The sequence below is a fragment of the Pristis pectinata genome, chromosome 9 (genome assembly GCF_009764475.1).
Source record: "Pristis pectinata isolate sPriPec2 chromosome 9, sPriPec2.1.pri, whole genome shotgun sequence".
Classification (NCBI taxonomy): domain Eukaryota; kingdom Metazoa; phylum Chordata; class Chondrichthyes; order Rhinopristiformes; family Pristidae; genus Pristis; species Pristis pectinata.
Genome location: NC_067413.1, coordinates 27,225,399 through 27,241,275, shown reverse-complemented (window position 1 = coordinate 27,241,275; position 15,877 = coordinate 27,225,399). Strand labels below are relative to the sequence as shown.

The 15,877-nt window shown below is 41.0% G+C and overlaps 1 protein-coding gene across 1 annotated transcript; it reads right to left on the bottom strand.

Moving 5' to 3' along the window:
* Positions 1–6,597: 6,597 nt before the first annotated feature.
* LOC127574331 (cyclin-dependent kinase 5 activator 1-like) lies at positions 6,598–10,962 on the bottom strand. Its single transcript, XM_052023256.1, has 2 exons — positions 10,515–10,962; positions 6,598–9,989 (listed from the first exon to the last, which is right to left on the bottom strand). Exon 2 carries the CDS (start codon positions 9,917–9,919, stop codon positions 9,011–9,013), a length of 909 nt encoding a protein of 302 aa, XP_051879216.1. The 5' UTR covers positions 9,920–9,989; positions 10,515–10,962; the 3' UTR covers positions 6,598–9,010.
* Positions 10,963–15,877: the final 4,915 nt, after the last annotated feature.

The window sequence follows — 15,877 nt, the reverse complement described above, 5'->3', positions numbered from 1 at the left end:
GAGTTATACAGCATGGAAACGGGCCATTCAGCCCAACTCATCCATGCCGACCAAGGTGCCTTTCTGAGCTGGTCCCATTTGCCTGCATTTAACTCAAGCTAAACTTTAAACTTTTCCTATCCATGAACCTGTCTCTATGTTATAATTGTATCCACCTCTACCACTTCCACTAGCAGCTCGTTCCATATACCCACTACCCTATGTGTGGAAAACCTGCCCCTCAGGTCCTCTTTAAATCTTTCCCCTCTCACCTTAAACCTATGCCCTTTAGTTTAAGACTCCCCTACCCTGGGAAAAAGACTGGAATCATCCACCTTATCCATGCCTTTCATGATTTTATAAACCTCAATAAGGTCACCCCTCAGCCCCTTCCCTCCAGGGAAAACAGACCCAGCCTTTCTAGTCATTCCTTATAACTCAAGCCCTCCAGTTCCAGCAACATCCTTGTGAATCTTTTCTGCACCCTTTCTAGTTTAATCACCTCCTTTGTATCGTATGGTAACCGGAACTGGAAACAATACTCAAAGTGCGGTCTCACCAACATCTTGTACAGTTTTAATTGTCTACCTGCAATGCACTTCCTTGTAGCTGTGACACTTTACTCTGTATTCTGTTATTGTTTTTACCCTGTACTACCTCAACGCACTCTGTAATAAATTGATCTGTACGAATGATATGCAAGACAAGTTTTTCACTGTACCTCGGTACAAGTGACAATAATAAACCAATACCAGTACCAAAAAGGGTAAGAGTGCCATACACCTTCTTCATCACCCCGTCTACCTGTGTAACCAGGTGTGCTAGAGAGATGGAGTCATAGGTGGAAGAGCAGAGCAAGGTGAGTAACAAGATTATAAGCTATTTGTGTGAGAAGGAATACAAATCAGATGACCGGATGTTTCTTGAATTGAGAACAGGAGCAGCAGTGTGGCAGAAAATGGCCTTTGAAAAAAAGACAAGTAGACAAAATTGTGCATTTTTCATTTTATGAAGTTTTCATTTTATTCATTAAGTACAAAATTATTTAAACAAACAGTTATTAAAACTACAGCTCATGGACTACAAAACATTTTTCATCACATTCAGCCACAGTGTTCGGATTTTATGTCAACACCATTAAGGCAGCCTCTCTGTGGATTGCAATTCTGCATCACAGACAGCCACAGCACATTACTCTTCATATCAGTTACTTATATTTATTTAATTGTTGAATTTTAAAACATGAAAACAAGCTCCAAGAATGCTTACAATGTATCGGTAGGTAGCAGCACAGGGCCTCCTTAAGCTTCTTCAGCTTTCTCAGAGAAGGACATGAATGGTGAAGAATCTGACTGCTGATACGGGAGCAGAAAAGTCCTTTGGGCCAAGACAGCCTGTTGTCCAGTTCCACAAAGCTGATATAACTCACACATAAGATAAGATATCTTTATTAGTCACATGTACATCAAACTATATGTTGTAACAGTTCGTAATCGCAGGCCTGGAATTTATCTGGTCTTTCTCTTCTCAGTAGAGATCTCAAGCATGGAAAATATACAATTGTGAGTTCTATTTTGTCTCCACCTCTCAATCCCCATTTGACCATATTTCAGTTCTAAATACTGATAGGATTAGACATGCATTAAGGATCATGGCTACATTTCAAATTTTGCACAATTGCATTTATATGGCACCTTAAACATGGCATGGAAAATTCCCAAAGGGGCTTCATAAAAGTGGTAATCTAACAAAAAGTAGATGTGGAACAAAGAACTGCATATTCGGCAGGCTTAGCATTAGGATTAGACGAAGCTTTAAATAAGGTCTAAAAGAAAGAAAGGGATTGGCGAAGCAGGAGGGTTTAGGGAATGAATTTCAGAATGTAGCTCACAGTCACCAATAATAGGGCAAAGAAGGATTTGGTAATGTCATTGTTATATTATTGGTCTAGCAACTCTGTTCATTAGTTCTAATCCTATCTTCACAGATTATAAATTAAATTCAATAAATATTTGTATATTCGATACTCGATCAAAACCGAGGAAATAGTAGAGAACTATTTAGCTCCTTAGGCATGTTCTGTAGCCTCAATCCATCCACCTAACTTTTCCACCATTTTCCCTGAAACTTTTGATCAACACAAGATTTTAGACAAAATTAACAATTGGCCTAGCTTCAAATGCCATTTGCAGAAGAGAATGTTTTATAACTTTACTCCCAAAAGGCTGGTTCCAACCTTCAGACCATGCCCTTGGTCCTAGATTCCGCACCAGTGGAAACAGCTTCATCCCCTTCGTCCCTCTTAATATCTTTGAAACCAAACAACTTGTTCTTTAATCTATTAATTCCAGAAAATCAATCCAAATTTTTGTAATTGTTCCTCACATCTTGTTCTTGTGAGGATACAGTTTTAAGATAGGCAAATAGAATCAGAAGTGAGAGAAGGAAAAACTTATTTTCATAGCAACTTCTTGTGATCTGGAGCACTGTCTGAAAGGGTGGTGGAAGCAAATGATCTTCAGAAGGGAATTAGATGTAAACACTTGAAAATTTCCAATGATAAACATAAATAGGCTACTCAGCCCCTCAAGTCTGCCTCACCATTTAATATGATCACGATTGATCTGCCTCAAGCCTTGTCTCCTCTTTAATGCCAATTCCCATTGCTCTCAGCTCCCTGACCTTTCAGAAGTGTATATACTTCTTCAGTAAATACTCCCATTGACTGACCTCCATAATCTTCCAGGCTGGAGAATTCCAAAGATTCAGAGGGAGAAATGTGTCTGATTGGACAGTTTTAAAGATCTAGCACAAGCACGATGAATGGAAGGTGCTATGTCATTCAATGATTCCTTTTTATGTGGCTAGTATAACTCCTTTTGTCAAGGTGCAGCTGGATTGACTGCCTTCAATTAAGTAATAATGTGAAACTCTAAAAAAGTGCACTCAGATGAGCAACAGAGAACTAAATACTTTTTTTTGTTGCAAGGTGTAGATTCAATCTATGGCAGGTTGGCAATTCTTTGCCAGACTCCTCTTCTGTCCCTCAGCTATCATGAACTAAATAAGTTAACCCAAGATTTCTACCCCCAATTGATATGCAAGAGTCCACAGGGTGGTGCAGGATGTAACACTGCTGCCTCACACCTCGAACGACCCGGGTTCGATCCCAACGTACTTTGCTATCTATGTAGAATTTGCATGTTGTGAGAGCGTAGATATCCCCAGATGCTCCAGTTTCCTCCCACATCTCAAAGACATACAGCTTGGTAGATTAATTGGTTACTGTAAATTACAGCTTGTATGTAGATGAGTGGTAGAATCTAGGGGTGTTGATGGGTATCTGTGAAAAGTTCCCAAGAAATGAATGGAGGAATGGGAATAATGGAATTGCTCTGATAGCCGACATAGACTTGATGGACTGAATGGTCTTATTCTATGTTGTAAGGAAACATGTCCAAACTCTCTCCCCCAGAATAGTCAATGGTAAAAAAATTTGGAACCTTCAACATCGACGCTAACAGATAATTGCTGGGAGGATACCAAGGGCTAAAACGCCATCGTAGGTAAATGGAGAGAAGATGCAGATTCATTACGATCCACTTCAATGGGAGAATAAACTCCAGGGGATTAATGGCCCGTTCATGCTAAAATAATACTGAGGTGCATAGAAATTTTTCTCAGAGGGTAGTGAATCTCTAGAATTTTTTGCCCCAGAGGTGGCAGAGACCAGATCATTAGATTTATTTAAGGTGAAGATAGATAACTCTTTGAAAGATCAAGGATTATGAGAAACTGGCACAGGAGCTGAGGCCATGATCATATTGAATGGTGAGCCAGGCTTGAGGGGGCTGGTAGCTTACATGCACCCCTGTTTTCTTGCATTCTTATGTTCACGTTCCAGGTTCCATTTCTGAAATTGTGTGAATAATATTGTAGTCCTGGTTGCAATGGAACAACCTGCCACTGCTCACTGCTTAAGGATGTGGACAAAAAATAGCCACTTGAACAAGCTACCAAAGGGGCAGCCAGCACATGTGAAACTGCAAGTAGATTTATCTGCACTCTTAGGATAGGGGGAGGAGAAATGAATATTAACAGAACAGAGAGAAGGATGAAGAGCCAAATGTTTCACAGGCTGAGGTGGAACGTTCCAATTCCACAGTGACAGTGGATTAGAACAAAGAATTTTTCACTTGTTAACAATGAAAGCTTCACAGTTTATTCACCTACACTGGCCACAGACTTTAAGATTAACCTCCATACTTAATACAAAAATAGGGCTGCCCAATCCTGTAAAAGAAAACTGCAAAACTTTTTAACTAAAATGTTACAATGGAGGGTAGAATGAATCATCAAACTTCATAGCTGAACCATGAACATATGCACTATACACCTCCACCTCTGCTGTTATTATTTGCATACCAGCCCATAGGATTGCACATGAATGGGACAAATGCATGTATTGAGATAAGATCTGTCACAGGCCTTGATAAAAATTTCATATCTGTGTTGTGCTTAAGGTATCTTTTGAATGCTGTAACTTAAATTGGTTCATTCAAACTGCTAACTGTACTTTGAAAGGAGGCCTCCATTTTTCCCCAACCTAAAACCCAGGATATATTAAACTCAGGTCCAAGTAGAGTGTGCAAAGCAACTTCTTTAAAAATACATATTTTAATCACAAAGTAGCTTGTATGGCTAGTATTTATTGTTCATTATCACAGGGGCTAAATTCTGGAACTCAATACCCAACAGCACAGTGAGTGTACCTTCATTAGGACTGCAGTTGTTGAAAGTGGCAGCTCACTACCCCCTTCTCAAGAGCAATTAGGGATGGGCAAGAAATTCTGGTCTTGCCCAGATCACAGAAATGAATAATAACAGTTACCCAAATTGGGTCAACTCCTGAGCAATTTTATACAACTGAGTGGCATTCCTGGCCAACCACTTTGGTGTGGGATCAATGCCATATACAAGCTAGACTAGGCAAGGGCTTCAGTTGGGCATTTTTAAAAAAAAAATGAAAACACAACAGCTTTAAGGTCACTTTCACAGACAACAGTTTTTTTTAAAAATTATTTCCAGACATCTGAAAATCCACTGTATTCAAATTCTCAATCACTATGCTAAGACTATAAACTTAGGACTGCTAACCCAGAAAACCTATGAACTATTGACCTAATAAAATGTCTACACTAACATTGCCCATTATCTAGCCACCTGTATTCTTTGAGTGATAGGTACGCCATGCACAGATTTTTTTGAATGTACTTTGGTTACAGAGGAAATGACATTATTTAAAAGTATTCTTCTTCTGGTTTTATGTTACTAGTAAATCTTAAGCAAACTTGGACCACATCAGTAGAAGTTTTCAAAATTAAATGGAGAGGATGCTTGTTGTTGGGCAAGAGCAGAAAGAAATGTGGAGCAAAGTTTCTGACTGGCAGAATAGGGTCAAGGGAGCTAGATGTTCTCATGTTTGTGTTCCCCAAAGACACTTGCTAAATGAACCCATAATGGGTGAAATTCCTTCAACTTCCTCCCCATTGCTGCTGCAATTTTAGCAGATGTTTATCAAAAATCTAATTAAATATACAAATAGCTTCTGACAATATCATGACATTGGATCAAGAAAGATACCAAGGAAGTTTCCCATATTTTCCTTTAGGCAAAAGCAAAACTTCATTCTATTGATTTAGATTAACAAATCCTCTAATTTTATTTTGGGATTAGACTAGGGATCACTCTTTGGGGACCACCAGCAAGAAGTCAGCGTCAATAAATGACCCCACAAATACTTGCATTGATAATAAGGTTTTCTTGCATTTCAACAACATGCTTTAAAAGTTTAGCAGTGAAATTGTTGAGCCAGCAATAAAACCAGCAACAAGACAAATACTACCTTTCTTTTGTATGTGGCATTGGTTAAGGGAAGGAAAATGATTACACAGTTCTGAGAGAATTTCTTGCTTTCTAAGAAGTTTAAAAAGGGGGCATTCTACCTATTAAGAGACAAATAACATCTTATTTCATGACTTGGAGGAGGTCTGGACCTTCCCAAGTGAGATGGTAGCAGAACACATATGTAGTTGAAGGGCTAGGGTCCACAAAAGCCACAACTATAAGACCAAACATGAGAGATTTAGAATAGAGTAGAAGAAACCTTTTCATGGAGGGCTGTGAAAGTGATTGAGATTGGAACTGTGTGGACATTTGTGGTTGTATTGGATAGTTAATTATTGAAGGATAAATTGATTAAATAAAGTGAAGGGGTGTGTGTGTGTGTGTGTGTGTGTGTGTGTGTGTGTGTGTGTGTGTGTGTGTGTGTGTGTGTGTGTTTTGCTGGCAGGAGATCAGGGCAATGAAATTGGCTTAAAATGCTCTGGTAAAGGCACAATGGGTCATTCCTTTGCTGTAAGCATCTGATTTACAAATACGGCAATCGTTTGATAATACAAATTTGGCACATACTTTCACTAACTCCCCTTAGCCTCCATTGACAAAACTATACATCTCTGGAGATGTGCTGCATTGGAAAACATCTGAAGCTCAGAGTTTATTCCAGCTGATCCCCTGAGACATTGGTACCTTTATTCTCATTCAGATGTTCATAGATTTGCTTTGAACTTCCTGTTTTTATTTCAGAATCTCAGCATATGAATTTCTTCTTTTAATTCCAGCCAACCTGGTTATTTAAAGAATCAGAAAGTAAACAAACAAGATTGACATATGCATTTTTTTTGGTTTACAAGCTCCAACCATCTTGAACACATATTCTAAACATAACTTTTCAGAAATGAAGCAATAATTTAAGCAAAGGAGCAAGTTTTAAAACAAAAATACATCTCCTGGCAGTCAATCTGAGCAAACACATTCAAGGTGGAAGGTCTCAAAATTCAAAACTGTTCATGCAACATTACCAACTCACAGTAGAGAAGAAAGTAATTAAATAACACTGACAAATATAACCTATTCTCAAATACTGGCAAAAGAGATTTGAGAAAGGTGATTAAGTTAGTTTACATTGACAACAATTTAAATAAAAAAATCTCCAATACAAATGCTCACATTCACAGTAGCATCATATTTACATAGGATATTCCAAAATTTATTAGCAGCATTGGCCTAAGTGACATCTCTTGGAAGGTCAAAGGGCCATAGAAGATTTCCTGTGATGTTATTAACTTTCAAAAGGTAGCTTCCCTTTTATTTTTCATGCATGAACATCTTAATTGCAATCCCCAAGATGTTCCAATTACCTATTCCCAAACCCTCCAGATAAAGGCTGTAAATCTCTGGTTGGAAGCAAGCATAGGGAGGATCCAGCTATCTTTAAACTAGAGGAGACTTTTCTATCTAACATGCATCCATCTTATTTAGCTACATTTGAATCACAAAGAGAAAGGAAAGCCGACTGCCTCAAAGCTGATACTGGGTTCTCTTGAACAAGAGCCAAAAACTTAAACAGCTATGATGACTTGGAGATACCTATTTCTCCACAGGATTTATGTGAACATTGGCTTTAAAAGAATGGTCAGGCTTAGTTAAATGTATTATACCAGCTAAATATCAGAAACTCTGGACTACTCCTGAGTAATTCCACAGGAGTTCTGCTAACTTTGAATTAAAAAATACCAGTGCAGTGGGCCAAAAAAATTAAAACCCATAAGCAACTTCATGCAGACTTTTTTTTTTGTAAACTAGACAAGTGATATAACTAGAATGTACCATTCAATGTTTCAGAAGCATGTCACTTCAATCTTTTAATAGTAGGAGGGATTTTCCCACCATAATCAAAACAGGCAATCAAGCTATTTACAAGCTCCCAGTTTTTGGCTCTGATGAGATCCCCATCCCTCATCTTCCTTACCCAAAGCTGGTGTTAGCATTTTGGATTGCCAACCTTTCAGGTTTGTGCTGAATGCTCAAGCATTAAGGATTAAATCTCCTGACATTTTACAGCAACATGGAAGAAAAACCATTGGAGCATTTAAAATGCATTTACTCTCCATCAAGTTATTAAAATAAAATGGAGACAGGAGGGAAACGAGGATCTTTGGCTGGCTGGAGGGATTGGAAGTGGGATGTCATGTGGTTAAATGCTTTGGATTCTGTAAGTGATGATCATAAGAAGTGATTTCACTTTGCATACATTTGATAAGAAACTGTATTGCTCCTCCCCAGGTTACAGAATAGGTAGAGGTCTATCTGAGATTCACTGCTAACAGATTCACTGATTCAGTTGGTTTGGGAAGATTGGGTGTGCATGTGTGGGTCTGTACAAGGGTGAAGGAGAAAACAGGAAAATTGATCCAAATCCACAAAGGCTGAAGGTGCAAAAGGATGGATAAAATATTACATCTGCCAGCCCATGACCTCATTAAGTACTGAGAGATTATACTCACTATAAAATAGCAGCTTTCCATTTTAAAGATTTTCAGAAAAGTGTGATGTGCCAATTTTCTAAAAAATATAAATACTGAGTAGGGCTGTTTAAAGAGAGACTGCCATTACCAAAATATTATAGTTTTCCCTCAAGCTTCTTAAGTCTCTAGTGAATCCAGTTATGTAAATTTTCTGTATTGGGTGCCTTGTTATGCTATTTCCATTATGTAAAAATTGCATTTAATGATGTACAATCATTTTAATGTTTCCATTTGATCTTATTTTAGAAAACAGGGATCGGCCATGCCAACAATCATCAACCCTTGAAAGGGGCAGATCCACAGAATGCCTAGGCAAATATTTACATTAGGTCCCCATACTAAAGTTTGAAAAGCATTGCACAGATACCCATTTTAATCCTTTGTACTTCATCTCTTTTCTTACGATACAAAAAGGAAAATGAAAATCATTTTCCCTTTCACAAACAATGATAAAAGCAAAAAGGTCTAACATTTTCAATGTCAACCGTTAACAGATCACAGAAGCTTCCTATGCAAACCAGTAGGAGGGACACTCTAAATTATTTAACGATACCAGCAACTCTCTGGCAGATCTCGTACGGAGGCCTTTTTTCCTCCATCAGTCACCGATCTAAAGTAACAGAAATCCTGCTAAAGTCATCTTGATTTCCTTCATTTTTCAAATCCGCAAAGACCTGTGTGAAATAGTGAGGATCAGCATTGATCTGCAGCATTTTGGTACTCATGGTGTTAATAATACGAAGGCACCGGTCCCAAAAAGCATCCTTGGCAGTCTCTACCAAAAAAGGTTTCAGCGGGTAGGAGATCTCATTGCCCATGTAGGAGTAGGACAGATACAGGCAGGTCAAGAGGGTGGCTTGCAAGTCATGCTCTGTGGCCACCTGGTCCCCATCGATGACATCTCTACAAAGCAAGTAGACAAAGACCACATTGGCTGGCGTGACAAATGCCTGGTCCTGCCAGCCTTGAAGCAATAGGGAGCGGTCAACACTGCGCAACCAAAGAACAGGATCAGTCGGGGACAAGTGTTTGACCCTGTAGCACCGCCGGCAGAGGAACTCTCCCAGACACTTCAACAACTCACTGGTGGATGCCTGGACTATAACACGTTTGGGCGATCCTGCTCCACTGTTATGAGATGAGACCTTCTTGATGGAAGAGAGTTGTTTGGTGCTCAAAGGGTCACTGGGTACCTGGAGTTCATAGCTGGAAAGATTGGCACAGGAAAGAGACTTCTTCACGTTTTCACTGTTGAGGTGCACCACGTCATTCTGGTGGTGGTAGTTACTCGGGTTGGATTTCCTGGAGCTTTTCTTCTTGGTTGAGGCTACCAGGCGCTTCCAAGTCAAGGCAGGGATAAACATGGAGTGACGCTTCAGGTTCTTGTCCTTCTGACCATTGTTTTTGGCACTTTGAATGGCGTGGTAGTGACTCAAAGACTTGGAATCGGTACCATCCTCAAATAAACTCGATCTTCGCGAGCTGGGAGACAGAGACAAAACGGTGCCCATTTTACGCTGCTTCTTTTCAACCTATGTCTATGGATTATAAATCCAATACTTCGCGTAGTGGGCTTGGCGCCTTTAAAAGAAGGGAAAAATGCCCGATTAATTCGTGCAAATTCCTGTTCACGATTTTAATGCATTTCCAAAGCAAAAAGTCAAATTAGCAGAATCATTGCAAATGCAAATCTCCGCGAACTCGCAAATTACACTCCGCTGGAGACCCAGGTAGCGTTATCTGGTTAAAAATATATATAGCGTTCAGCGGCATTAAACATTTAAAGGAGGCAAAACAAATCCATTCGATAGCATCTGAACGATTCCCGGATTAACATCAATTTGTGGCCCCGGCATCAGACCGCCTGGATGACGAAATTGGTTGAAGGGTCGAGCAGAAAATGCACAGATGCAATGCAATTTGATAGCCCCGCTTGATGAGATTTTTTTCCACCAATAAATCAGACTCTGAGTTCCGGTACAATATAAATCTTTCCCAATTTAATAAATACAAACGCAATGGTCCGCTCTAGAAGAATTATCCCACATACAATTATTTGCAGCAGGAGCCGGCAGGATTTAAATGGAATAAATTCATGCATCTCACCTGCGTCAGTTGAAATCTTTGTCCTCCTCTCTGCAAGTGCTGCTTGTTAAAAATCTTGTGTTTAAAAGAGGCTGCAGATTGCCTTTTTCGCTGAAGGTTGTGCATCAAGTTGACAGTCTAAGGCGATTTCTTCCAGCGCTCTGTCTGGTTCTAGCTGTGTGTGCAGGGAACCAATCATTCAAAATCCCTTTCAATTCTACTCTTCATAATATCTACTTGCAAAAGGAACAGGCCATTCACCCTTTCGCCCGATTTATTCTTCATCCCCTCCCCCGCTATCTCCCCTGCTCCCACTATTCTACTAAAGCCTCCCGCTATAGAAACAGGACCCGGCTCTTTCGCATCGCCTCCTCTCCGGCAGCTATAGTGAATCCGAACGGCTGAGACTCTGGGGTGGAGTAAAAGTGACAACAGATCTGCAGACAGCACACGCCTCCCTTCTCCTCCCATTTCATGGGTAGAAAATGAAATTCATTCTCTCGGGGGAAACCTGTCATTTTTGCCGTCAGTGTGAATGGTAATTAGTAGATAACCCGTGTTAGTGATGTTGATTGAAGGACAAATATCAGGTTAAAAAAAAATAGAAATTCCCTGATTTTGTTTTTCTCCCGATTATCATAGGATTGTTTATATTCACCTGATTGGGGCGTCAGTTTAACATTCCCCTAAAGGTGCATATCAGCACTACTTCATTACTGCACTAGTGTGTTGGCCCAGATTTTGCAGTCAGCAGGGGGACTGAAATCCAGCTTTTGAAAGGGCAGGTTACAGCACAAAATGTACACTTAAGTTCATACATGCACATCCCGAACATGTTTAATGATTATTGGAGGCCCGTGCCACTGCTGTTTACCCCCAAGTCATAGCCCCACCTCCAACTCCATGCACACCCCTGCTCTGATCCCACTCCCACAGTTCTGATGAAAGATTAACTCCACTTAAGCTTGCTGAGTATTTCCAGCATTTTCTCTGTTATTTTCCGCAGTGCTTTGCTTTTGGACATAATTACATTGACCTTATATCTTCCCACCTCACTTCCTGTCAGGACACAAATCTGGTAGTTTTTCCATCTCCGTTGCTTCTATTCTCACATGTCCTGTACTTCTAGCTTCGTACCTTTCCTTCCCTCCAGAAGCACAACAGGGTTTCTCTTGTCCTAACCTTCTGCCTAACAACAAACAACCAATGTCATCTCTAGAATGATGGCACCGCCAAAATCATCCTCCCATTTTGGCATTCTATAGGGACCCTTCCCTTTGTATTATCCTGGTCCACTTCTCTGTTAGCCCCTATACTTCCTTCCCTTTCTATAATATTAAATCATTATATGCCACTTTTGCCTCTATACTTCCTCCTTTTACAGAGGCGGGGACCCTAAGCACTCTTTCCAAGTGAAACATGACTTGCATGCACATATTTTCTATTCAGCATTCTGTATTCATTCTTCATTGTATGGTCTCTGCTGTTCTGAAGAGACCAGGACCAAATCCTATGAGACATATGCAGAGCACCCTCATTCAGTCTGCAAGTGTGACCTTGAGCCTTCTTCTTGCTTTAGTTCTTCATCCCATTTCTAAGCTGACCTGTCCATCCTCCAGTACTCAAAAGAAGCTTAATGCAAATTCAAGGTGCAGTAAGCCATCTTTTGGTTGGGCACACATTCACAGGTTTCCAAACTCAGTGTTGAATTTAACAAACTTAGGTAATGATTCTGCTACTCCAATTTTACATATAATTTATAAATAGTCCTTTATTCGTATCATATTCAACCTTTCCTGCTTTCACCACATCACAGACTTTCCTTCTGTTTTCTCAACAACTTATTTCATTGGAATCTTTTGCATAGTGTCATAGAGCCACTAGGCACAGAGACAGGCCCTTCATCCATTATGTCTGTTAGGGATTATTCTGGAGTTAGACATTATGGTTGGTATACATTAATTAAAATGAGGACACGAGAGGCTGCAGAACCAGTTTTCAGGAAATAAAACCCGTTCACAATTTAACTTCAACAGATATGTTAAGGCTATTGAAACCAATCACTGGGTGTAGGATATTCTGATTCCATACCATGCAGGGAAAGACAATAGATGAACGTTCATGTTAATTGATGCTCATTGAAAACATCAGGATGAGATCAGGGAAGCATTAAGTGGCCACCTCCTGTATTAACACATAGTTAAAGGTTTATCCCTGTCACTTAATGCGCAGTTCAGGACAAGTTTGTTACTTAATATTCTGGCTAGTTGTATATTCAGCGAGCCATCCCTCAATATTGTACTTAAATATTGTAAATATGAGATTGGGGTAGCACCCCAGGAAGCCACATGAGTGGTATCAGTGCTGTGGTTTTTTATAAAAAAGGTAACACTAATGATTGATCCGTACACAAATGTAAAGGTTCGCACTGTTTTATTGTTGTATATAGTTTGTTTTTTTATGACGAACAAAGTTTATTTTGGAATATTAAAAAAATCCCTCAATATTGTAACAAAAGAGGTATATTTTGGGTGTCTGGAGTTTGTGCTGAAAAATCTTTGGACCAACCACCAGTATTGAATATTCAAAGCGGTTCTGCTAGTTGGGATGTGCTACCATTGTAATTCTGCAAAGTTACCTGTCAACATTCAACATGTCAGAATTAAGGAGGTGATTATAACCAATGAAACTGCAGTTAGTTGTTTATTGTTATCTTTGTGTTTAAAAAGTATAAAATATTGTGTTGGAAGAGGATTTGACATTTTCTGAATCCTCTTCCAAGACTTGTATCTCCCAGTTACAGCTTCTGTGTGGCTCAGTTTAGTCAGTCACAGCATCTGGGGGCTTGTCTGGGACATGTCTGCGACCACTAAGTGGCCAACAACCTCAGCAGTCTAAGGGGGTGAGTATTTTTAAGTGTGGGACACATCCTTAGATCTGTTCAGGTCAACAACCTGGGGATCACAATGTATCGAAGAACACAGCGGAGAGATGAACTGGTAGATATAAATGTGTGTTTGTGTAAGGGACCAGCTATCAGACAGCACTGGGCAATTTTGGTGAGATAGGGCCACCAGTTGCAAAAGGTGGTTACTGACTCTTCAGGACACCAGAGGAGTGCGTGGATATTCATTCGGTAAACTATAGCAGTGCATTTGCTTGTGTGTTTGTGTGTGTTAAGAATAACTTTGAAACTTTGAGGAAAAACTGTCTTCTATGAAAGGGAATTCAAACACCATCATCAGTTCAGTGGCACAGAAGTGGGAGATCACAGAATACATACTCTTAGGTTTTAAATATGCATTGTTTTATTTTTATCCATCCTGTATATTTTGTATAATATGGGAGTTGGTATGGAAATATTTGAGGGAGAGGTTATACCCAGCCCTGCCTGCAGGGATTGCAGCTACTGAGGTCAGGCAAAGGTAGGCCCAGAAACCTGATGACCCCAGCCAGCCCCTGACACAGCCCCTACCATCCACAAACCCTTCACCCCCAGGGAGAAGCAAAGCATTTTGTCTGAGCTGCCCTCACGTAAAGTTGCTTGTGGGAACACAACTTTGGCACAAGCTCGAAGAAACAAGTGAAATTCACCAGTTGCACCCCAAAGATATACATTTGTTGGTTAAAGCTAATTGCCCAAGGAACATGTGGAACTGTATGGCCCAGGGGGTGCGGGATGGTGCACGGGTGACCAGTGGGAGTGCCAGTGACGAGGAGGGATATCTGAACTTTAAGGGGGAAGTGAGACAGCGACTGGTGGGAGGTGAGAGTAACTGGGGAATGATAATGTCAGTGGGTCAGAGAACTGATGAGTCCGCCATGGATTATGCGGAGTGTAAATATCGGGCCTATGAGGAATACTCGGGCAGACAATCCAGGGAGGGATGATCCAGTCTTCCTAAAGATGCTGAAGGAAGGGCTGAGCTCAGCCCACCAGGAGGTTTTAGACTTGGCGATAAAAGTGGGATCAACCTATCCTGCAATAGTATCATGGGCTGGGGAGATAGACCAGAGGAGGGGGAAGAGAGGTTGTAAGGCGTCTGTAGTGAATGTAGCTGCTGTGAGGCCACAGAGGACTTGCTTTGTGTGCCAGTGACTGGAGCACTGGGTGAGGGACTGCAGCACTAGACATAGAAGGGTAAAGGGGATGATGTGTTACAGCTGTGGCCTCTCAGGCTATGGTTGGAGGTGGTGTCCTATAAAGGAAGGAGGATATGAGAGTCACCACCTTCCCCCCCCCCCCCGCAAAACAGGCAGGGACCACAGCAGTGCCCTCTCTGTCCGACCTGACAGCCAACCAGATCATAGAGCTGGTGAGGACAGCTCCAGGTCAGTCAAGCAGTTGGCGGCAGCCCCCATTGCCAGTACTGGCCACCCATGGTGAGGTACACAAGAGGTGTACAAGGGGGCCAGCAACATGATATGTTAGTGGACACAGGGTCATCGGTATCGATAACTGACTGACTCTTTCCCACGATTGGAGAGGCTCTTTGTATTACCGGTGCAGGAGGGGAAACAGTGAGGGCAGAGAGAAGTGAGCCACTGGAAATTAATAAAAGTGGGAGTGCAGCTTCCAGTAGATTTCTGGGTAGGCCCAAACAATGAGGGTGCTGTCCTGGGGATAGACACACTATGTAAGGCAGGTGCTGTCACAGACTCAGGAAGAGGACAGATTACGTGGATGAGTTATGGTCAGCAAATCCATATGATTCACAGAGCAGACAACCTGGCCTGCAGAGAGACAGCAACCCCAAGCAAGGACAGGAATCAGGACAATGTGTGTGAATCATGTCAGGATGTCTCAGGGGTAGGGGCCAGACAGAAACAAGAAGTGGAGCGACTGCCTGCAGAGGTAGCAGGGATTAAATTAAAGACACACCAGAAAAGGGAAAGTAAGGAGCAGAACGGGAATGAGTGGGCAGATCACAGGACAAAGGGAGCAGCAGAACAGGAGATCACAGAAATTGCAAGTGTGGAGAAAGGAACTACTGAAGCCAATTTAGTGAAATTATATGGAGAAGTGAAGGACTGTTGTAGCCAGGTTAAAATGTTGAGGGACCGAGCAAAACAGCAGCAACACATTGCTGATCAGAGAGAGCCAAAGGGAGAGAAGGTCATCCTCCCACAGCCGGGTGACCAAGTCACGTTGGGGGAGCTGCCTGTAAAAGCAGGGTTCGTTCCCAGGTGGATAGGGCCACAGGTGGTTCTATTGACAAATGGCACCTTTTTTTTTAATTTCAAAAATAAACTTTATTCATAATTTTAAAAAAGTACAAAGGAAGAAACATTGCAAAAAACAAAACCTTGACATTCATGGTTGTTACATTCAGTAGTGTAAACGTTAAAGAGAAAAAAACAACACTTATGTGGCTCCCTGAGGT

Bases quoted from the DNA above. Each gene is read 5' to 3' on its own strand.
- LOC127574331 (XM_052023256.1), bottom strand. From the start codon at position 9,919: ATGGGCACCGTTTTGTCTCTGTCTCCCAGCTCGCGAAGATCGAGTTTA.